Raw genomic sequence first — 24,185 nt, forward strand, 5'->3', positions numbered from 1 at the left:
TCACACTCCAGCCCTTGAAAAGGTCCCAAGTGTTTCTTTGGAAATTACTGCTTTGACAAGTGAGAAGTCTTTATTATCACACTTAAGGTGCCTGAATAGATCCCCCAGCCTCCTCACTATGCTTCAGCCATGAGGAAACAGTCATATAAATAATTTAAAAATCAATTAATAGACTAGTGACTCAATAAAATGACAACTCTAACACAAACCAGGGGCACAAAACTTCAACACTGTATCCCACTGAAAGGACTTCCATCACTCCTGAACATGCTGTTTATGTGCAAAAACACCTTTCTTGTAGCATTGTGATACAGAGCTTCCACAAGTATCTTTTAGCTCACGTAAAGCATCCATGTGAGCAAAGTGAATTTACCATGAAACTAAAGTGAGTGTCAGTGTAGACTGTTTTCAGATGTCAAGACAGACGACTATGAACTTTAAAACCTCCCTCTTCTGCTTTATTGACAGGTAAATTGTTCAAAAATGTTCTCACAATTCAATAATTACAAAGACTTAGACTTACATTAAAAAAGTAAAAACCAGAAAACCCCCAAAGCAGTAGTGTCCAGCTCCATCTGAGCCCCTTTATAAAGAATCTGAGAAAAAGAGCAAGTACTGTCGAACACTTAACATAACAGGATTAAATGTTGACTAGAACACTCAGTTCAAACTAAAGATAAGTGCACGTCCTATACAGTGTTTCAGAAAAGAACATTAGCCATTGGTGTATCATTAGCCCATTTAAACCAAATTTTAAATAAGTGACATCCAACTGTCATAGAATTGGCACAGAAGGCACACTAGTGTGACAATGACAAACTGGATATGCCAGCCGCTGAATTAATTACAAGCTTTTAATGAAACATGGTCACAAATCTTTGATTACTAAATGTATAATACATGGAAGCATGAGATTAAATATACACACAAAACATCACCACTGCACGTGGGCCATAGCAAAATATACAGGAGTGTGTTGTGCATTTTTCTACATGATCAATACTTGATTAATAATCATGGGGTCTTCATGCAGGTGAGGATACAATGAATGAGAAAAGCAGCACCCCCAGTTACATGTCCTTCACGTTCCACTTTGGTAACCAAAAAACCAGACTGATGTTTTAGTGCGATATAGTCCCTTAGATCAAGCAGACTTTGAGGGCAATGTGTCCATGAGAAGGCTTCCAGCTAAACAATGTAGTGTGTCCTTACACCAAAAAACCCATGAGAAACAACTTCTCGGAAGGAGATAGGCAGGATCTAGGAGTAAAATTTTCTTTCCCAGCAGTAATTACAGATATTTTAAAAGCCCTGACTAATGCCTGATTGATGAGGACTAAAAAGCAGGGTATAGGTAAAAGATAACTGGGAGTAAGTCCTATGTACAAGACTAAGAAGTTGGTAGAAAGATAGAAAGACAGTTATGCAGCTGTATATGTAATGGCTAAATGAATTAAAAGGCCACAGAACTATAACCAACTTTTATTTGACTTCCTGGTGATTCTACTAATGTTGGAAACGACCTACAGCTTCCTAGCATTCTCCTTAAGATTTAGGAAAGAAATAGTTATGGGAAAAAGGGAAGAGAGTATTCATCTGAGGATGTAACCAGACCTGCCTGCATTTCCTATTTAGAGGTTCAAATTGTGTCTAAAAGGATTTCCTGCTAACGAGACATTACATCATTCTATAGAAAAATAATATTCCTGATATTGTAGCAACATTATCAGTATCTCTCTCTATTTCTTTTTCAGCATAAGAATAAGACTATTTACTGGTGGCCTTAAATGGTCCTATGCAATAAAACTGTGTCACAGCTGTGCAGAAAGGAATCAACCGTAACTGAGCAGTGAACAATTCTGCGTAAAAAGCTCGATCACTATTTAGTAAAGAATTTTCTTCATTTCAATAGTTTGTTATCTACAATCTGGACATATATTCTTGTACAACACTAGAGATTCAGTGTCAGTCTTGGCACTAGCATCCAAGAAAGCTTTGCCCTGCTCTTGAATACTCCACAGAGTAGTGGATGATTGAAGCCAGAGTAGTGAGAGCAGTAGTGTTATGCATCACAGGTTGACTGGTCCAGTCCGTCTAGCGTAAGCTGATTCCTATGAGGAGAGTTGGGGCTTGGGGGACCACTTGGATTTGAGCTGTTGGAGGGAGTAGAGTGTTTGGTGGAGTCTGAATCAGGCTGTTAACGAGAAACATGGAAAAAAAATATGCTTACTTAAAATCAATTCTTCACACTCCAAAGCTTTCAAAGGCACTCAAAAATTAGTGTGAGCAACACTTATGAAGCAGTGTGTATCAGATTTACTTCATTGCTAAACATTCATGCAAATACTTCCATTATCATCAACAGGCCCTAGTGCAGTCCTGAAGGTGACCTCCTGACATAACAGGAATTATGGCAAAGTAAGTGGAAATTGCTGCACCTCAGGCTCCCCTAGCCACTGCAAAGCTTTCCTGTCTGAAAGTGTCTCTTTGTTCACTGTTACCCTGGATTTACCAGCCTGTGTTTTTTAAACAGTTTTTATAGCCTAGGAGATTTATCTGTCCATATAAACATGTAAACAATTACATTCAAATCATCTTCAATTTGGTGAGAAGGAAGGAAGCAAGCATATGAACCCTTTACAAAACAGCAAAAGCATGTGAAGTGCCTGACAAGAGTGAAGCTTGCCAAGTATCAGCCTGGTGATCTGGAAACAGAATATACTTACTGGAGACACCCTGTGTCAATATCTAATAAAGACAGTCTATCCACAGTTACTTCCCCAGCGTTAGGTTGGTTGCTGAATATTTGCCTTCACAGACTGGTCTCACTTCAACAGGATGGCTGGCAAGTTTCCCACTATTTTGGTGAGTTACAACTCTGAACACTGCACACATTCACAGCTAGTGAAATACTGCACAGGAAAACCTGCTACTATCACAGCAAGTTATTTTCAAGAAAGGGAATGCATATTTAGCAAATAGATTGAAAGGTAATATCCTGCAAGAATGCTGTTCACAAGGTTTTGCATGGCTCAAACAATAATAAGATCATCCGTAACAAGATTATCCTAACACGTTCCAGTTCATGCTGTGATAAAGCCAAAATCCTAAATAAAGCCAAAGGGTGTTATTAGAGCCTCCCTTTTCAAGTTTCAAACTACTATTAAGAAGTCATAAGAAATTGTAGCATCTACTGAAAAAGAAAACATTGTAAAAACCACTACTTGTGCCTACAAACAGCAACTATCATTAGAGCATGGAACTTGGAATTCAGGAAGGATGCTGCAGAAAACCTAAGTCAACTGACACAGTCCATCATCTGGAAGATCAAGACACTTTAAAGAACATTTATATTTAGAAATTCCTATTCTCACACACTTTCAATGGCTTATTCAAGGCAACAAAGGAAGTTGGAGCATAGCTGTGATCAGAACTCTGGACAAGTGCTTTGACTTGGGGTGTACTACGGCATCCTGCAAACATCTGCCTTCAGGAAAACACCCTTCAAAAACCAGAACATTACACGGGCTCCGCATCTGGGTACCAGAAAGCACTAAAGATGCACAGATCCTGATCTAAGGGTTTGCCTCCCAGATTATTATTTGCCTAACACTTCCCTTGCACAGGCAGTGCTTGAGTAAAGCTTAGAAGAATCTACACCCATGATAAATCAAGGAAATAAAAATGACATCTTCTCTCTTGATTCAGCAATGCCAGTTTCGTACAGCCAGGACATTTCTGTTTAGTGGCTACTGGCACATACTTTTACTCTTGCTAAAAGCAGTCTTACTTATTTTAAAATATGGTTCCTACTCAAGTTACAAGACAAAAAGTCTTCCTTAAGGCAGCACAGAAAATTACTTAACTAGTCATATTACTTTGCTATTCTATGCTAATAACCCAGAGAACATTTTTAGGAGCTTTGAGGACACTTCATCAATTAGTCACATTTCCCTTGTCTACAAAGCTTAATCCAAGACATGATACTTCTTAAAATATCACTATAAAAAGATCTTTTCACAGCTTTACTTCTGGGCTGGCATCTCTAACTTCCAGGCTGGAGAAAATATTTGTGGAAGGAAAACATCTCCATAAAGAACAGTTTTTATGAAGTATTTCCTCAGAAATTTAATTTGTTGGAAGAAAAAAAATCTATGGCAACAGGATATCATCAGTTTCCATTTAATAAAAGCTACTTTACCTCTTTGTCAAACTCCTGGTCAGGATCAGACGTACTTCGGGAAGGCACAGCTCCTCCCACATCACTGCCACCTGTAGAGAAAGAAGGAAAAAAGACAGGTTTACACCTCTTGTTGAACCTGTAAATTACAGCTCAGAACTGACAAGCTTGCTTCCAGCCTTACTTGATGAGGGCCATGAAATATAGGTTTTGTTTCTCTGCTGCTGCTGTTGCCGTGAGAGGTTAGCTGTAGATGGACATGGTTTTTCATCCTGTGCAGCAGGTAGAACACTCTGCAGTTGAAATGAAACACCTTGTTAGTTAGCAGCAAAAGTGATCCAATTAGGAGCTGTTACTCATGAAAACTCTACTGTGCTTTTGAAGCTATTACAACCAGTGTTGGTAGAAAAACTGAACTTACTTGACCACATCCACATATTTTCAGTAACAGACACAAACCCTGAGAAAGACAGAGAAAGAACTAAGCCCCACAGCAGCCACCGGAACCTGTCAGCCAGCAAACTCTCTATGAAGGGGCAGGGACTGTACCAACAACTCTGCTTTCCTTCCTCCTCCTGCTGAAAGGACAAATGCATTACACTCTTCTGGGCTAGCTGAGAAAGACAAGAGAAAGCCCGACTAGCAGCTATAAAATGGAAGGTACAGAACATAAAAGTGTACCTTTTTGCCTTCCTCTCTTGGATTTAACACTAAAATAGCTTACAAAATGCTGTATTTGTTAAATACAATATAAAAAAAATGCTATAAAGCACTGCAACTTACATGCATGTTACCTTCACAGCATTAGTTTCCCTCTCCTTGTTTTTGCTCTAGATTTGGCAAAGTGCCACAAGCACACCACTCCAGTTCCTAACAGTTTGTAGCTACTCCTACCCTTGGATAGGGAAGCAGAGGAGGGACAGGAAGAGGAAGAAAGCAGAGGGGAGCCTTGCAGTGAGGAATGGTCACTCTTAAGAAAGGTTTCAGCAGAGACAGAGCTCATGTGATAGACATGCTCAAAGCCTGTTGGAGGTGACAGCAGAGCAGAATGCCATGAGGACGAGGGGGAAGGAAGTTCATTCTATTATTTTAAGAAGACAAGAAGAAGGAAGGAGGAGAGGCTGATTATTTACAAAATTACCAACAAGGTCCTGGCAGTGATACCTGTTTCTTTCAGTGTCTCATTCGTAAGTCAGCTAACAGTATTTCCTTGCATTGCACATTAGCAAGGTTTACCTTTCTCAAAATGACTAAAAGAATTTTGTACAGAGACAATACTTGAACCCCATACAGCTCATCTTCACAGTTTTTCTGAGCAAGAACAAAGGTACATATATCTCTCTCTCTTTAAAATGCATTTTACCAGCGGGAGGTCCATGAGAACCTGCATTCCATCTCCTGGTCCCATATGAGCCACGTGGTTGAAATTCGTTGGGTTAGAAATCATCTTTGACCTTAGCTCAGGGTCTCTAAGCATTTCCCTAGAAGAACAGAGGGATTTTTACTATCAGCATTCCCAGTCTCTGCACATCATCATATCTTAAGTTACATACCACGATTAAATTCTTACCGCCTTTGCTGTAATCGCTCTTCCTCAGGAACCTTAAATACAAATCTTCTTTTGCTCCTAGTTCGAAGCATTTGCTTCTTGCTGTTGTCAGATGTTTCTGGTACACTGAGGACAGCTCCTGCTGTAATATCACAATGCAATCTCATATACATAGTTGACCCAGACACATCCAATAAAAGTTTCATCTCATGCAAAGGCAACATTGCTTAAAATTGTCCTGTTAGCTTCGTATCATCTTCCCATTTCTCCCCTTGCTCAGTACTCACCTGCAAATGCGTTCTTGAAATATATTAGTCTTGGTGGCTCGCAGTTAAGGAGATTGAGCGTGCCATCCATGTTTAATGGTCTGATCTGTTTTGAGGAAGGAGGCAGAGAATTAACTCAAGCCTAGCATACACTGCGAAAAAATATCTCAATTCGGAATTAGTCCAATTAAGTTCTGTATCTAAAGAAAACTACTTACCCTTCGCAGGCCAATAGTCTGGACCCATTCCATAGTGTTAACATCAAATACGTCAACACCATACTCGCTGTACACTGTTACATACGAAGAATTGCAACCTGCATAGATTAAAAAGAAACATAAAACCCTAATGTGGTTTCAGTAGTCCAGAACTGACATACCTTTGGGCAAATTTCAATAGATACATGTTTTCCACTTCATGAAATATACATTTTAAACCACTTTCTCCCAGCCCTGCTTTCAAACAGATATTTTTGTGATAACAGTTTTGCTAACGACAACTCCAGCATCATGGAAAGATTTGAGTTTGACCCTTTCAAGTATTTTTAAACTTCAAATTATGATTTCATGAAATTGCAAAATGGCATCTGAAGTTTTCAGGCGCATACAAATTCGCTACTTGGCAGGAAGTGAGCAGCTAGCTTCTCTATAGATGCAGATTACTTCATTTCGGAAGCAGCAAACTAACTCTACATCTGCTGCAGGGGAAAAGAGAGGGCCACCATCTGTGAGGTGGGTCATGAAGTCATGATGTGGATCTGTTCTCAATTTCCTTCCTCTTTTGCTAACAATTATCTAGCTTTAGATATTCACGTACGGGCTGCTTTCATCAAGTTAACAGAAAAATGTCACAATGCTTAAAGCTCACAACCCATTTTCTCTTTTCAAACTTTTTTTTTTTTTTTAAAGCATAAAAGGCATCAGCAGACAAGTTTATTTTAGGTCCAATGAAAAGCAGAGATCCTCAGAGCTTCATACCAATACACCTTGCTCATGTAAAGACTAGAAATTTATGAGATTTAATGGAGAAAAGAGCTGCTTCAATAAACAAAAGGAAAATAACCCAGTAGGAAATCAAACACACCACAGAATCCTCTTAGAAGAACTGAAGTAAGGTTGTGGTGCTATTTTTGAAATTCATTCACAGAAAGCCTCAGACCTATCGTAAATATATATCCCAGAAATGATTTCTAGTCAAGTATTTATTATACAGGGTCATGGCTGGCTTGGAAGTCCAAATCAAAGGACACTACTGAGCATCAGACAGAAACACCAACTGCTTCTGCCTGGCCAGCTTGTAGCCAAGGTAGCACTTACCAGTCAGAGCTGATGAGCTTGATCAGACCTCAACTGGTTCGTAGAGAGACACGTATGTGTCTGTGCTGGGGCTGCCCACGCTACAGCATTGATACCTGCTGGCTCCACATCTTTGCATTGTGCTGTAATCAAGCCAAGCAGCCCCACAACACCTACACTGACTCTTCACAGAACCAGCACATTAAGCTGGTTTAGCTGCAACGTAGACAGGCCACCCAAGATAAGAGCTGACTGTGTTAGCACAGACCTCAGCCTTTCCTAGCGTGAATGGACTGAATGCCCTAGAAACATTTTCTGCATTGTACCCTAAAACCTCTCCTACAACGTGGTCCTTTACCACAGCAGAAATTGCAATGGGGCAGAACCATTTGCACTCTGATGATCTCCTGATGGAACATTTAAAAACAGCCACCATCACTAGTCACTAACACTAGGAATGAAGAGGGAGGACGAGGCTAATGAAAAGGAAAGCAATAGTTTCCTTTGGCAGCGGAAAAAATTGCTTTTTCTACAAAATCAGCCCTAGGCCAATGCCACTCAGGATTGCACATACAAGAATGCTGTGAAACAGTTTACAGTAAGAACAGCTTCTAGTAATAACAGACAAAACCATTGTCTAGCAAGCCTAGTTTGCTGAAATGCAAAAGAACTAAAGCTGATAAAGGAAAAGGAAACATTAGCTTTAGCTAATGGCGTTTTAAAGTAAATTTGCAGCTACATTGTTTCCTTGGGCCCTTGCTTCAGACTTCTGTACAGAACTAGGTCAGAATAAAGCAAGCAAACAATTACAGTTCAAGACAATTAAAATTAAACAAACTTCCATTAGAGCTACGGCCTGGCCTGATCAATGCGCACCTAACTGCTTACTGTACTATTTAAACAAAAAGCTATTTCTTGCCTTCCATCATTCAAAACATTTTAATTGCTGTTTGAGATCCAAATAGAAATCCCAGGTTTATCATTAACTTCCTTTAACTACTGAACACTTAAAAATGCTCTGCATGTACTTCTGTCCTAACTAGCTGATGAAACAATGCTCCTGAAACAAGCAGAGGGGTTGAAAAATTACCCTCCACCTGCCTATATTATTTTTGGAAACCCTTCCCCTAAAAACAGAACCAAAAGGATAACAAAAATCCCACTGTAAGTTCTGCCAAAAGTTGTATTTTTACCTCCCATTTTGTTATCTTTATGAAACTGGGTTTCGGTGACACTTCTTCAATTTTCTATTGTACTTTGAGTACAGGACACAGAAGACATCCAACAGACAACTAGACAGTTACACTTTCTAGGGGAGCAACAATCTTTACAGAATTTCACAGACCAGTAGCGTTGCACTGTCCTGCATTCAGGACTATTCTCTGCAGTTTTTGATTCCATTATTTGTTCTTCTGTATCCTGTAACAAGACAGAGCTTCTCTTCTTGCAGCATTCACTATCTCAGCCCAGGAGATGGCCAATTCCAAAACTACCATCATGAAGAACTGCGCATCCTGTTAACTCATCAAAACTTAGATGTCAAAAGACAAACCCAAGCAAAATAGAATACAATGCCGATTATTTTTTGACAAGTAAAGCAGCAACAGGGATATGACAACAGAAAAACATATACATACTACAGGCAACAGGAGTTGCAGGCCACATTAGTTCCTGCATGCGTGACCTTCGACCTTGCGAATCGACGTATACTCCCATATGGCTGAAGCAAAGCAGGTATTCCTCATTACTGAGCTCCACAGCACAAAGGGCATCAAAAGACTGCTGTGAGAGGAAGATAAGCGAGGGGTCATTAGGATTTACCAGGTTTATAGATTGTCCATCTCCCTGGATGGTCAACAGGGAGAACCCAGACTGGTAGCCAACACAGAGCTTGTCCTTGAACACTGTCATCCACTGTACAGTTCCTGGAGCCTGAATTTCACCAAATTTTTTGTGGAAAGGTTTAGTTCTGTGAATTTCATAGCAAAAAACCTGTCGCTTGACAGCCACAAACAAACACGTTGAGGAACTCTTCTTTAGCATTCCAGTTGTAATCAATTGGCAGCCTTTAGTTTCTGCAAGCTTAATGTCAAAGTTTCCTTCTGACCCATCCAGAGACGCCCAAGGGTAAAGGTGAACATGATGGTTCCGACCGCAGATGAGGATGATAATTTTCTCTTTGGGTGCAAGCTCTATCTGGTACACCTTCTTGCAGTCAGCAGCTCGGACTATCACTGCAAAGGAAACAAGAGGCGCTTAAGTTAAACAAGAAAACCACCAGGCCTGGAAACACTTCAGTGTTATATACTGATGTCTGAAAATGAATCTAAACAGTGACACAGATAAGAAAGAGTACGTATTATACATATTCAATCCTTTGTTATTAATTCTCAGAGCAAACAATGAAACAAAGCATTCCTGCAACTCATTCTTGTTGATACAAAGTCTCAGCAATGCTTTGCAGGAAAAGACTGCTTAACATCTGGGTGTTGTGGTTTAAACAGAAAATAAACAGAAAATTTTTTACATAACATCTGTACTATCTATACACTGCAAGATGCTGTATCTACTGAAATGGGTCCCACCTTCAGGAAAATATTTGCATCTTCAGTAGATTACAGAAGATGACCAAATTAGCAGAACACAAAGTGAAGAAATACAAAGTATTTAATGATGATAATTGAGTATAAAAAATGCTGTATTGATGGCAAATGTCTTAGCCAAACACAGAAGCAGAATAGTAAGCAGGTGTTAAACACCCATATGGAAAGGAAAAAAATGCTGTGTGATGGGGAAAGAATAAGGAGGAACCAATTTAAGCTGCAGTGAGAGAGGTTTAGGACAGGCGCCAGGAAAAGCCTTCTCACAGTTAAGGACTAGTTAGGCTACCATGGAAGCTGGGGAGTTTTACCTTCTTTAAAACAGGGTTAGAGGCAACTAAGAGGGTTAGGTACAGTATGCTCTGCTTTGGGGATTGTAGGTATACAGGCACTTTCAGGAAAGTACTGAATATTTCATGGGGAACAAACAGAAGACATGAGCCAATTCCAAACTAGGAAACATAATATGCATAAGCCAGTTATATTAAAATGTAACTTTCAGTTTTCTGTTAGTTGAATGTATTAAAAATATTTGTGAACAATAATTTTAAAAAGTAAACTAGAGATTTTATGCATTTTTTTCACCAATAGTTGAATAACCATGCCAAGTTACCAAATTCTGTAAACTTTGGAACAACCTTGGCTGTTCAGATTACAAATCCAAGTGCTTTTGTGGTGTCTCTCCCCCTTGCACAAATAGATGATATGTCTCAAGAAATGTTCTATGAAATAACCAGCTTGGAACTTTGCCACAGATTGTTTTTTTTCCCTAGCTCCAACTTCAGCTTACAGTTTAGTTTACTTGTCAAGAACTAAGTTATGTTCTGACCAAAGACCTTTGATATGAGCAACTAGCAGCTAATTAATACTGAAAATTACAACTGCCATAAAATAAGGGATTACAATTTATAAAAATTCTATTAATATACAGGAACTTGCCATAGAAACCCCCTGCAAAACATTTTATAATTTAAAACCAAAATTGGTAAATCCTTTTAACATTTCCATATGACATGGTGATGCAGATAATCATTCTTTCATGGAATGACCTTTTAAATTCAGTGCACAATTTTCTTTTACGCATGAAGCTGTACTGGAATCTCTGGAATTATTTACATCAGAAGTTATTTTTATACTTAAATACTTAAAGAATGGTGACCACTGGAAGCTTGCTCAAAGGAATGGCATTTATTACTGCTAAAAAGAATTTCAAATACCTGCTGTCTCACTCTGCAGTGCAGATTCTCCCAGAAATGGGCAATGCCTTATTCCAAGCAACAAGCAGCAGTAACATTTTGCTTTCTGGCCCCAAAAATCACACCCCTGACTTCATTTGTTTCTGAAAGTCAAGTAAGTCTTTAAAAACCTCTATTTGCTATTTTATTTTACACTGAAATACAACTTCTAGCATGACTGCAATCCAACTTTTAAATTGCAACAAACTAAATTGCATTGAAAAAGGAAATTCAAGTTCTTCCATTGAAATTGGAATGACAATGACTGAAAACAATCAAAGGGATATTTCAGGAGTGTCTCAGTGATTTTTCCAAATGTGGAAATGGCACTTCTTAATTTCACAAATCTGTATTACTGACCTCAACATCCTCAATTCCCACATAGTTAAAGACCCAGAAAAAAACAAGCTTAAAGGTTATAAATACAGGTGAAGAGAGCACTGGGTATTTTGTTAGAAACACTACTATCAGAAAGCCAAGGTTGTTACCTCTTATACCACAAAAAAAAAAATGGATTTAGAGTGTTGTCTAAATTTAGAGTGCCTCAGGAGTTATGAGAAATTTTAAAAGGTATGTTTGGTGCTTTTAAATTCAGAGAAAAAAAAAAACCCAACCCAACAAATATATCCTAAGGTAATTTGGAAAAGGATAAATGGTAGTAGATGAATGTATTTTAAATCTGCACTGCTTCTTAGAAATACATTACTTAACTTCTACAAATTCATTTTTTTGTTCATTTTTTTGTTCATTTGTTTGTTCAAAATAAAAATATCTTACATTGGAAACAGGCAGCAAAATTAACCAGACTTGTTCTTTGCTTTTCCATGCTTAAAACTGCATTTTGTATGGATTGACCCCAAATATCCCCGTACTCATGTGCTAGCAATCCTTCCGGCCTCCACGCTTTCCCCACCATACCAAGGCATGTCTCCCACTGTTACTTGCATTTGTGCTCAGTGTATCAGGGTAAAGGGAAAAATGCTTCCCTCACTCCCTAGCTGTGATGCCTAATAATACAATAGAGGGATAAGCCTGTGCTGCCCAGTGACTATGCAGCATATGCTTTGCTTTGGTATCTGGGGCACACTGTGAATTTATGGAATGTACATGGTAAGTCCTCTGGAAGACCACGCTAAATGGATTCCATTATTCCCAAAGCAGAGGGCAGAATTCATTAAGAGCAGGAAGGAAAAAGCAGGTTCAGAAGGAAGCATGGGGTCAGGGAGATTAAGAGATAATGGAAAGTGGGCAAGCAAGGCATTTGCTTTGGCCATCATCAGGAAACAGAATGCAAGTGGTTGCGAAATTTCTGGAAGAAACAGACAACAATATGTAGTTGTTTCAATGGGAAGTCTACGAACTCTTGCGTTGGTTGCCCTGGCTGCCTAACTTCTAATTCATGCCAGTGTCGATGATACAGGCTGGAGTAAGTCTGCTTTGATGTCAAGTTTTTCTTGCTCAATTCAAGTTCTATTTAGTAAGTGCCACTGTACATCAACTGCTGCTGCATGGGCTGTGCGTGCTCTGTGTGCTGAAGCATTTTGTTACCTGCTGTGGGAACACGGTTTAGGTGAGAATGTGTCAGAATATGCTCAGTAACTCATCCCTTTAATTTCAGCCAGTCAATTGAATGTAATGATAATGATGAAATTAGTGCTTGTATCTCACATTCATTTTTCCTTCTCATCAATTAACTGAGTACTTAACATACATGAAGGGCTGTTGTATAACCTGTATTATAACAGCATTAGAAGTGATGGAGCTCATTGTTCTCTGCGCAACTACTGCATGCATTATGGCCTAACTTACCATCGCGGGTCACCTCTATCACATATAGCCCTTCTTCTGATCCAATTGCTATTCTATCTTGATCTAAACCAGGAAGGGAAAATAACAACAACAAAACAAGGCTATTAATTCAGCTCCACTTAATCTTCTCTTTAAAACAGACTGTTTGCTTTCAACAGCTGGAAAAACTTCTGGACAAACAGATTTTCAACAGCAAATCAATTTTGCTTAACTTCATGCAGTCTGTCAAATGCATGCTATATATCATATTTCTGTAACAACCTGTTGAACAGCTGAATAGTATTATTTACTCTGAGTGGATGAAGAAATCTGAATATGAATGCAAGACTAGCATCTCCCCACGTTATTAAATTCCTACAAAGGAATTCAGGTGAGGAATTTATTTCAAGGTGTCAGTGCTCTCACTACAGAAACCCATCTAAAAGCTTCAACAACCCTCATGCACTTATGAAAGTTAAAGCAAACATACCTACAATAGCAGCAGCTAAGCTTGCTTTAATAAGAGGCAGTGTACTGTCATAAGCTTCTTGTGGAATATGCACAACCTGGTTTTTCAGTCTGTTTTTGTGGAGGATAGACTGCAACCCTTCTAGGATTCCAACCCACTTTCTCTTCTCATTCTCATTTTCCGTCAGGATGAGTAGAGAACAAGACTTTGAAGGCAAACCTAAGAGAGAAGCTGTCACCTTTTAACAGAGAGAGTTAAATTAATAAGAGTAATAAAAGCTTTTTTTTGTCAGTATTATATACATCACAGAAGTGTGAAAGTAAAATACACTTTTTTCATGACAACGCGATGATGTACCTGAGGGATAAGCAACGCAGCACACAGCTAATACGACCACAGTGCTTCAAAGAACCCCACACAAGCTACAGTGGCTTTGTTTAAAAATACTCAGTCTTGCTTAATTATTCTGAATCCTAACATATGGGCAATGTACGCTACATTCCTTTCCTACAATAATCGGCACATTGCAGTAAAAGGTTCATTCCTGCTCTGAACTGAAATTGCAGTAGCATGCCCTAATTTGTCCTAATTCCTTCCCCCCCCCCATTTTTTAATAACTTATTTTAAATGACTCACATGCTTTCTCAGTCAGATGCATTTAAACACAATGGCATTGCTAGGGTCAGTTCTGCATTTTGATTTTGCTACTTGATTTTCAAAGTATTTGTCCAGGAGGAAGAGCACATTATATGTGCATTAAAAGCTCTAAAGAAAAGCAATGTTTTGAGACTGAAATACTGCATTCTCCCACTTCCCCATTTTAAAAGGAAATCACTGTGGCTTCACCTAATTTTCAGTAAACTGTCCTAAGGATCTCAAATCAGAACATAGTCTGAATAGAAAAACTATCCAAAACCTTTCTGTTGTCCAAAGTATGCGCTTAGTAGTTCTTAACCTAAGTTTTGTGTCCTGTATGAAGAGACTGGAGTGTTTGTGAGATCATGGGAACTGTGCTTTCAGTCACAGACAAACAGGCCATTAGCCATTATCAGTCCTCAGAACAGACTTTTAGAAAAAACAGAAAAAGGCAGCAAAAGCTACAGAAGTGCAGAACTGAAGGCTGTAGCATGGAATAACACACCTTCAGCCTATATGCCTTGATAAGAAAAACACCGTAAAGGTGGATGATACAGTTAAGCAACACACTGTTCCCAGAAGAGTGAACTAAACAATTAACACTCATCTTAAAGATAAAATATATCTGAAAGTAAATTTGGGACGGTATAGTGTCAAAGACAGAACTTCAGAAGTAAAATGAAAGTGAAAAGCAGTAGGAAAAGAACTGAGTAGTTTCCAATTGCTCGTAGTTGTTATTACCCTGTACCAAGCTTTGTTCACCTCTAAGCTGTAACAAAGCATTAGTATTTTAAAGATGGGGGTGTAACGGATAATATTTCTAAATCTGAAAACAAAACCAAACCAAATCTGACTTCAGCTATGGTTTTGCTTCTGATCTACCACTAGACTCCTTGGTCTTTTGAGGGAGGCATCTTAATGCAGGCAAATGTGGAAAAAATAAAATAAAAAAAATCAGAGAAGTTGGTCATAATAGAAATAGCATTATTCATCATACAAGAAATCCAGTATTTGCTATTGAAACTCAAGGCTCCTTAGCTCAAACTGTTAAACTGTGTAAAGACTCCACTACAGATACTCTTGGCAGCCATGTATCAATGGCAGCACTTAAACTACAGTGTTCGATGGCCTAATATCCAGCTTTAAAATCTGGTTACCAAGGAGAGATAGGAGTCTGAGACAAGTTCTTCCTCTTCCTGGTTTCATGGGGGGTTAGAGGTGGCAATATTTTAGTGTTTGGCAGCATTCTCGTATTGCTTTCTGGTGATGGAAGATCAAAAAGAAATGAAAATCTGTCTTTGGTGGCCACCAATATCATAATTGTTACGTGAAATTATACATATGAAAGAAGGATCAGATTTTTACACAGATGATGTAAAGTAACAGTTTTAGCTGTTGTGTAGAAGTCGCTCTATGTCATTATGTTAGCAAGATGCAAAACTAGCAATAAATGAAATGCAGAAAATAAACTCTCTTCTATCAGGTATTACTGGTTTCCAGTTTTAGAAATTCCTTTTTTGAAGGAGAATATAAAACTGAGAAGAGAGGTGGACTTTGGCAGCTTTCTCTGGCCCCTTCAAAAGGTTATCTAAAGGGATACAATCACAAACCAGACTTACAGATAATTCATATCAGATCTCTTTAGTAGGGGATGACCTGATCAAACTGGAGACATTTTGTCATGTTTATCCATGCAAGTATTCTTACATGGGGTTATATTTGACTTTTTTCTTCGATACATTTTCAGTTAAAAACTGCAGGCAGAAATTAGAGCAGCAAGTCAGGCAGGTTATAATGTATGAATGCCTTGTTCTTAAACAAATCAACCACCATTCTGTAGAGCTCATTTTCTCTCCTCAGAAGTTGCTTCCCATAGTATTCTGTGTTTGCTAATTTGCGAAGAAAGCAGGCAGATGGGAATAAAATAACCCATCAAACAAACAAAACCCATTTAGAAAAAAAGTAAGAGGAAAACAAAACTAAAAGTAGCAGTAAACTAAAGGATAGAAATTCACTGCAGAAAATATTTCTACATAAAAGGAGAAAGGACATGGAACTGTTGAAACAAGTCCAGAGAAGGGCCACAAGGATGATCAGGGGACTGGAGCACCTCCCGTATGAAGACAGGCTGAGGAAGCTGGGGCTGTTCAGCCTGGAGAAGAGAAGGCTGCGTGGAGACCTCATAGCAGCCTTCCAGTATCTGAAGGGGGGCTATAGGGATGCTGGAGAGGGACTCTTCATTAGAGACTGCAGTGATAGGACAAGGGGTAACGGGTTAAAACTTAAACAGGGGAAGTTTAGATTGGATATAAGGAGGAAATTCTTTCCTGTTAGGGTGGTGAGGCACTGGAATGGGTTGCCCAGGGAGGTTGTGAATGCTCCATCCCTGGCAGTGTTCAAGACCAGGTTGGACGAGGCCTTGGGTTATATGATTTAGCGTAAGGTGTCCCTGCCCATGGCAGGGGGGTTGGATCTAGATGATCTTAAGGTCCTTTCCAGCCCTAACTATTCTATGATTCTATGAAAAACAAACCCACTGAAGCATTCAAGTAGCCGAGACATCTCCAATGCAAAACCCTAAAGGACCAAAAGATTTGGACTGCATGTGACTGTCAGCTCTTTGGCTTCCATGTTCCACTGACTTGATGACCGAGGATCAGAGACTATGAAAACAGTGAGTCTGTGTATTTAAATGCAAGACATTGTAGATAATGGTTACCGACCTACTCTTCTCTGTATTTTAAAATTTCAGATTAAATATAATCCACATAAAACCTAGAAAAGATGTTCATGTTATTAAAAACGAAAAACAGCATTCAGAGAGAAGATACACTCAAGAGGATATTGTACCTAAGCTAATTATTTTCTATTTTTTTTTTCTATTATACTTCAATATGGAATTAAGGAAACTGAAACTTCTTTTTTTTTTTTTTTTAATATACAAGACAACACATGACAAAACTAGAATCAGTGAGCACAACCCAGCTTCAGACTACTGTGTTACAGCATCAGTTCCTAAAGCAAGAGTCCTCCAAAGCCAAGAAAGAAAAGCCAGGATCTGGTAATATCAATGGAAGAGGAGACTAAAATATTATAATCAAGAAAATAAAAAAAGCCGAGCATTGTATATAAGGAAGTAACAAAAGAAGGAGAACTTTGTTCTTTACAATTCAGTTATAAGAGGAGTATCACATTGCTCCTCTACGCATTTCAGAACCCCATGTAAATTCTTATACTTCTGCGTAACTTAAACATTAAATATGGGTAATGTACTTTGCTGTCAAAGCAAAACACTCATAATTAGCTTGTATTTTCTTTAAAGGTAAATTGATAGCCTTACCCTGAATATGCAAGGGATGTCTTTACGAGTTGCATGTATTACATCCGATGCTAGGACAGAGCTCACACAAAAATCTTCATCTCTAGTAAGAAAGAGAGCAAGAGAATCACATATACGCCCACACTAACATTATTCAACAAAATCTAATTGATATTGCAACTGCTTCAATAGGCTGCAATCTCCTAGCACCGCACAGAGGTCACAACTGCCATCACTGCTTGTTATGCTCTAACAATCCTTGACCTAAACAACTCACAAGCTTTAGTTACATTTCTACAGCATTTAGGATGTGTCAGTTCGTCCACCTGAAGTTAAGCGGGGTGGCTTTATGTAGTTTTGGTTTACCAGCCACATCTAATCTACAATTAGCAGCAAGTATATTGCTCTTCCAGCCCAGCAGACACATTAGAAATGAATAATTCATACCTCAATGTGTAGCAAGAGAAGGGCCTTTGGAAAAAAAGAAAAATCACATAAAAAGCTCTTGGCAACATAATTATAGTTTGTGGGATTCAAATAAGGGTTTTCAAAACAGCTAGATTTTATTCTCTATTACAGTAAAATAAACAGACATCGGAACAACTTTTGCATTTCAGAGTGCTCCACCCCAGAGGGCTTGACTACACAAGCCTTTTTAAACTGAATGTGACCAAGCTGATCACTGTAACTGCCAATTTTAGTGTAAAGATGACACTAATGCCTGAAACCTGCTCATGCTAGAATTCATAGCTGCGGTGGTTAACATCTATTAAAACATCCAAGAATCCTCAGAAGACAGATTCAAAGAGGCAGCTACAATAAGCAGATAAAGCATTGGACAGTTGATACAGTATCTGGCTAAGTTGCTTCAAGCAATGCACTGATGTGAATGCTGCTATTTGCAACACTTCCACACTTCTGCTCCTGCTGTCAGCATGTCAGAGAGAGCTGACACTGACAGAGAATAAATGTGAGAACAGAACAGCACTGGTGCAAGCCCACAGTCCTACTGCCTGGAAAAAATTCAGATCAAGGTGCGTGTGCAAGCAAACTTTATATTTGACAGAGACAGAAGGTGCTGTAACATTAAAAGGTATTACACTTTCTTGATATTTCCATAAATGGAAACAAAAAAACTTATTGGTTACTCTGATCAATGTGAGTCTCAGATCTTTTTGCAGACAGTACTCAGTGGTTCAAGTGGTTCACCATGAAAAAGTAACTTCTGTCAGAAGGCAGTGCCAAAACTACTTTTACTGCCAATTAGTTGGTGTTTTTCTGAAGACTACTTCTGTTTTAATAATGTTCCTGAAATTACTGGGTATGGGATGATCTGTGACTTGAGGTTGAGGTCAGAGTGCGTGGCAGGGAAAAGCAATCTAACAAAGTCTATTTTTTTTTTTCTATGTGTGCATATGGAATTCAAGGAAGAACCATGCTAATAACATTGTAAATATTAGTGATTGTAGTATAAGTGACTATAAAGACACTTCAGTGACTTGCTATTGAGACAACCAATTTAGCCTAACTATTAGCTGCAGTCTGTATACAGAACACACAAGTCTTGTTGGACAGAGCTCTCATGATCTTAGTTTCTCATGTACTATAAATAAATATTTCTGATAGTAAAAAAATACAGAGGGTTTCTACTCTGTCATAATAATACGAACCTGAGATCCAAGACTTGACTTGCAACAACTCCAGGCTGGGTGGATTTTCCTTCAGGCACATCATATAAGAACAGCTTACAGTCACAGACAACTGCATAAGCTCTCTGCCACCCTTTCTTAACTCCTGTAGGCTTTGGGACCTGCGTATAAATAACTGATTGCTTATTAAATGTAAGCACATGTAGTAGGCACAGAAAGCAAGACATTTAGAAAAGCTTATACTTATATCAATGGAATTGAAAGATGTTCTACTTGCCCTTCAAAACAGAGTTAAAAATATCAAGTAATCAAACAATCTTTTTCCTTAAGTTCAACCATTCCCTGTTACAGTTTAATAAATATATTAGGTAGCACTAGGACAAACAATGGGGCTTGTATATTCCATAAATGCCAAAATGGTAGGACAGTTTATCTTTTATATTATGCTTACATCAACGATGACAGCAGTTCTTCCTCAAAACATGCTTCCCCCCCCCCACTTACGAACATTGTAGCTACTAATCTACTAACCTTTAGCTGTTCCAGTAAAACCAACCATTTCTCCCACATTTAAAGCAACGGAGGTTAAATAAGTTGACGGCACACAAAGCCCTAAGGCTTTAGCACAGTTTAGGAGATCTGTTTAAACATACTTAGAGGTTCCAACCTGCATAGCTCTAAGTGGAGTTTAGTATTCTCTTGTCCAAGAACAAAAGACTGTTACCTTTACATAACCTTTATAGGCGGTTCCTATTCCTCTTTGCACATCTACTCCAAGAGGCCTTTTGGCTTGCTCAGGGGGTATAGGACAGACCTGAGGCGCACTATCCTTGCAGGAAACATGGCATGCAAATGAACACACTAAGTACAAAAGAGAAAATGCACAGTGAAACGCCTGTATAAGTCATAACAGAAGATTAACATAGGTTAACCTTACGCTCAGCAAATCAATTAATCACACTGAAACTGGCAGTCAAATATTGCAATAGCCCACTATGCTAAACGACTGAACACACCTAGTCTGAGACTCTCCAAAGTGCTTTTATTGTCTCTTTTAAGCCTATTACTTCTACAAAGGGCAGGAAGTGAATCCAGATTTCAAGGCAACTTATGAAAGCATTTTCCAGAAGGAAAAGGAGTTGGTCAGCCTCACTGGTATTAAGCAGCAACTAACCCAGTCACTGAATTGAAAAACTATTAAAGAAGGAATAAAAATTACAGGGCAGTGATAGGAAAGAAATACAGTAGCTGTTTAATTTGATCCAAGTATGCAAGAATAATGCAAAGAAAAAGTAAAACTAAACTGACAAAAAAAAAGGGGTTAAACTATTAAACACAGGCAATAGAGTTGAAAGCGTTAATAAAGTAAAAACCAGGGGACAAAGACTGAAATACTGTGTGGTGAAAGGGACATAGAGTTTAACTATACTAATTGTTGCATCCTTTCTTACCATTTACACCACAGTGTACTTAGCAAGAGACAGGGGTTTCTAGGTCTCCTGTCTATAAACCGCTTCACACAGAAGCGCTACACAGCAAAAACTCAGCATATCCACCACTTCACATGAGATAGACTACAAGAACTGCAGAATGAATTAACACATGATATCAGGGCATTTGACCCACAGTTTATGGGCCAGATCTTTCCACGGAGACTTTGCTGGTTTGTCCCAGCTATCCTGTTTCTACCAGTAGGCTTGGGAAGGCAGTGCGAGTGGCACAGCGCTGTGCTCTATTCTCTGCTTTCTCCTAGCCATATTCTCAGAATTGGGCATTTGGCAGATACTCTATCCACATGCAGTCCCATAGTTACAAAGGGTCAAAGGATTCCAGTAAACCTGGGAACAGCCTGTTTCTCTGCTAGAGCTACAGACTGGCCTACAAACCCCCTCCTCATGATGCCTGAGGGAACAGCCAGGAGAGAGGGCAGTCCAGAGCAGCCTTTCCAGCTTGTTCTTTGAGCTGTGGTCTGCTCCCAGAAGGACAGGGGTTACCAAAAAGTCATGCATGGAAAGTGCTGCATGTGCTCTCCAAGACCAGATAATAAATTCAGCTCTTTCAGGAGGCATCGTAAGTATTTGTGACTGTGAATATCAAAGCACACAGGTTACCTAAATAGGGAAAATCCACAGGATACAGCCAGTTCCACAGGCCTCTAGAAGTGCAGCTGTATTTTACCATAGTCTCCAGCATTAAAAAGAGGGGGAACTGGGAAAAGCAAGCGTGTGGGAGTAGAACATTGCAAAATTTTGTTCTACTGGAGTCATCTGTATTCTTAGGTCAAAATGATTGTGGTTTCGTTGTGTTTTTTTTTTTCCTGTAGCTATCACTACATGGAGTAGAAGACGCAAACTGGAAAACTAATCATGCAGAGTTTCATCAAAATATGAGAAAAAAACCCCAAACCAAAGCTGACAGCTACACTAAGGGAAAAATGCCATTTCATACTTGCAGGAAGAGATGCAAAACAAGAGTTTAGAACTGTCATCAACAAGAGACAAAAGGAAGCCCCAGGGCAAGTGCTGGCAGAGCATAGGTGCTCCTGGGGAAGAGCTGACACCAGAAGATCTTCCAGGAAAAAAATCCTGAAGGGCAGATGAAGCAATCTGAATATGATATTGAAGGTGTCAGCGGAGAGGGTTTCACTAGCAAGAACTAAGCTGGGCACAGACATACATAAGGTTATTTACACTGTGCTGCCTTCAACAGATTTGTGTGCTCATGTGTCTAATCAAGGTACAGATAAATATTTTCAAATAAAATTCCTCCATATACTCAAACATGGAATTCAATAGTGACACATGCATCACAGAAAGCACCGTAAATAAAACCAATGGACAGTGAGACAGGCTACAGGTCAAAAGCCCCAGCAAATGGTCCTCCCAACATATGGGGTTTAGAATCAGGATAGCACAAAACAGACAGACTCAGATTTCTGCTACCAGAGCATTGCTGTAGTCTTCTCCACTATGGAAGCATAAAGCAGTCCTGCTTCCCCACTTCCAACTCCCAACTCACAATGTAACAACACTAAAGGTAGCAGAATTAATTAGCAATATGAAAGGGAACCATGAGGGCTTATATTCTTTGATTTTAGAAGTCTGATGATGATATAGGAGAAAGGAGAACCAGGTGGCAGCTACACCTCTCATTCTCTCTCCGTGGAAATGGTTGTGCTAGACTACTTTAGAGTTTTGGGACAATTTTTCAGGGACTTGCTGAAAACAAAAAGTTTAACTGACTCACCGTCACAGGCATAACCTTGTCGAACCAATCCCACCATAAGAGAAGTGCAGTGACTACACTGAGTGGGGCTTGTGAACGACTTGATATTGAGCTGATGAGCTTTAGGCTGAAAGATACATTCAGGATAAAAAAAACAATACAATTTTCACTTTCTGTACTTATGTAATAGAAGCAACTCCCTTCACCACCCTCCAGTGTATCAGAGTGTACATTATGAAACCTGGGCTTCTTTCAAGTAAGTGCAGCTTGTAAAAGATGTTGCAAGACAACAATTTTATTTCCAACTGCATAAGACACTTAAGCCCAAACCTACAACCATTTCTTATCATCCCTTCTGACAAATTAAAACCCACCAACTTGCATGTGGAAATGTTTGATTAAAAACACAGACCTAACAAACAAACACATGACAAACCCAAACAGGACAAGAACAAACACAGAGGGCTAATTTATAAATGGCATTTTTTCCTTTGTTCTTTATAATAAGGTTAGCACAGTCCCCCTACCTTTGGTACAGCTAGAGAAATGGATTGAATGGTGGGGGAAGGAGCAGCAGGCATCCTCTGAAGCCGAATTGGTTCCTGAATCACAAAAAACTGTAATTGAGCAAAATGAGGCTTCAAGAATTTGTTTCAAGATTGGGGTGGCAAAGCTTATTGTGGTCTGATTTTTTTCCTTTCTTTTTCTTCAAATTATTAACAATTTTATCATCATTTACATTGCCATTCTGATTTAAGAGAAACAGATTGTGTTTTAAAGCACTCACAGGAAAGCCTGCACACAAAAACACAAGCAGCAATACAGAAAACATACGTAAATGAGTTACACCAACATACACAGAGCCAGCAAAAAGGTTTCATTTGCAGATGTCCTCAAAGCAGTTGCAATTAACACTGACACGTTGTAAATAAGCAACATTCTATCCTTCTTCTTCATAATGAATGCTGCAGCATGTATTTATCATGAACAAGACAGAGACTTTCTAGTGAATTACTCTTCAGGGTAAAAAAACCGCTCTTACTTCTTGTTGTTGCTCTGCAGTTACAACCAAAGTAGATGGTGAAACTTCCGACTTGGGGCCCTGGGTTTCCTGCTCACTAATAGAACTGGTCTGCAAAAGTGACAGCAAGCATGTTTAGATACCACAGATCTGACGAAGTGTTCTCACATCAACAAGATGGAAGCAAAAACCAACACTGATTTCTATGTGCAGTACACATACTTCTAACAACTTTCCACTCTGGAAAAAAACAAATAAAATTTTTCCTCAAAATGAACCCTGCCACCTGATGGAAAAGCTGTAAAACCAGAAGTACTGAAATGCAAAACATAGGCAGCATAAATGCTGCAACAGCCACCTTCTCCCAGCAAGGCTGTGTCTAATCTCTTACACGCAGGTATGGAATGATGTCTGAGAAGCTTGGCAATCAGCCATGGAATAGCTTATTTCTCACGATAGCTTACTACAATAGGATTTTTATAGCACACAGCAGCCAGTAATTCTGCCAAAAGAAAAATTCTTAAAGTAGTGCTACACCATCTTTTAAATAATTGTTTAAAAAAGGTTGGCCTCTGTTATTAAAAAGAATCACATCTCCTTCATCACATTGACTTATATTTCACTAAAATTGATGAACAGCATCCATTACAAGCCTTCTATTAATTTCACACTTAAATTAGCAACTACTATTTGCCAGCACAAGGGGGAAGTATGCTACAATTCCAGAGCTAAAGCAGCTGGGTGTGGAAGTAGGACACTGTATTACTGTACTCTAAGGACATAATGAAAATCATGATTAACAAACATCTGATTAGACATCACATCAATGATGTAATTAGCACTAAAGGCACCAAGTAATGAATCACTCACTTCCCAGCCAGTTTAGACAAGAAGACAGCTCAAGTTCAGCTAGCTCACTAAATATATTCAGATATTTGTTATTTTTTGAGTTA

At 38.9% G+C, this 24,185-nt stretch overlaps 1 protein-coding gene across 15 annotated transcripts in view; it reads right to left on the bottom strand.

Annotated features, from left to right (window-relative positions):
• Positions 1 to 433: 433 nt before the first annotated feature.
• CDC42BPB (CDC42 binding protein kinase beta) overlaps positions 434 to 24,185 on the bottom strand; it is a 96,336-nt gene continuing 72,584 nt past the window's right edge. For 2 of the 15 annotated variants that reach the window (XM_062628023.1, XM_062628018.1), the window contains 17 exons: positions 23,254 to 23,343; positions 22,739 to 22,813; positions 22,233 to 22,338; positions 19,711 to 19,847; positions 19,008 to 19,147; positions 17,359 to 17,440; positions 13,404 to 13,620; positions 12,935 to 12,997; positions 8,928 to 9,524; positions 6,214 to 6,311; positions 6,017 to 6,101; positions 5,751 to 5,871; positions 5,544 to 5,661; positions 4,602 to 4,640; positions 4,365 to 4,473; positions 4,202 to 4,272; positions 434 to 2,194 (listed from right to left, as the gene is read on the bottom strand). In XM_062628023.1, coding sequence (XP_062484007.1) covers positions 2,063 to 2,194; positions 4,202 to 4,272; positions 4,365 to 4,473; positions 4,602 to 4,640; positions 5,544 to 5,661; positions 5,751 to 5,871; positions 6,017 to 6,101; positions 6,214 to 6,311; positions 8,928 to 9,524; positions 12,935 to 12,997; positions 13,404 to 13,620; positions 17,359 to 17,440; positions 19,008 to 19,147; positions 19,711 to 19,847; positions 22,233 to 22,338; positions 22,739 to 22,813; positions 23,254 to 23,343 — 2,280 coding nt within the window. In that variant the 3' untranslated portion in view covers positions 434 to 2,062. Of the gene's footprint in view, positions 2,195 to 4,201; positions 4,273 to 4,364; positions 4,474 to 4,601; positions 4,641 to 5,543; positions 5,662 to 5,750; positions 5,872 to 6,016; positions 6,102 to 6,213; positions 6,312 to 8,927; positions 9,525 to 12,934; positions 12,998 to 13,403; positions 13,621 to 17,358; positions 17,441 to 19,007; positions 19,148 to 19,710; positions 19,848 to 22,232; positions 22,339 to 22,738; positions 22,829 to 23,253; positions 23,344 to 24,185 lie in introns of those variants that run through there. The other 13 variants (XM_062628022.1, XM_062628016.1, XM_062628029.1 and 10 more) reach the window with 10 other exon arrangements.

Source organism: Pezoporus occidentalis, unplaced genomic scaffold (assembly GCF_034315485.1).
Source record: "Pezoporus occidentalis ecotype Australia unplaced genomic scaffold, CSIRO_AGI_Poc_V1 ctg31, whole genome shotgun sequence".
NCBI lineage: Eukaryota > Metazoa > Chordata > Aves > Psittaciformes > Psittacidae > Pezoporus > Pezoporus occidentalis.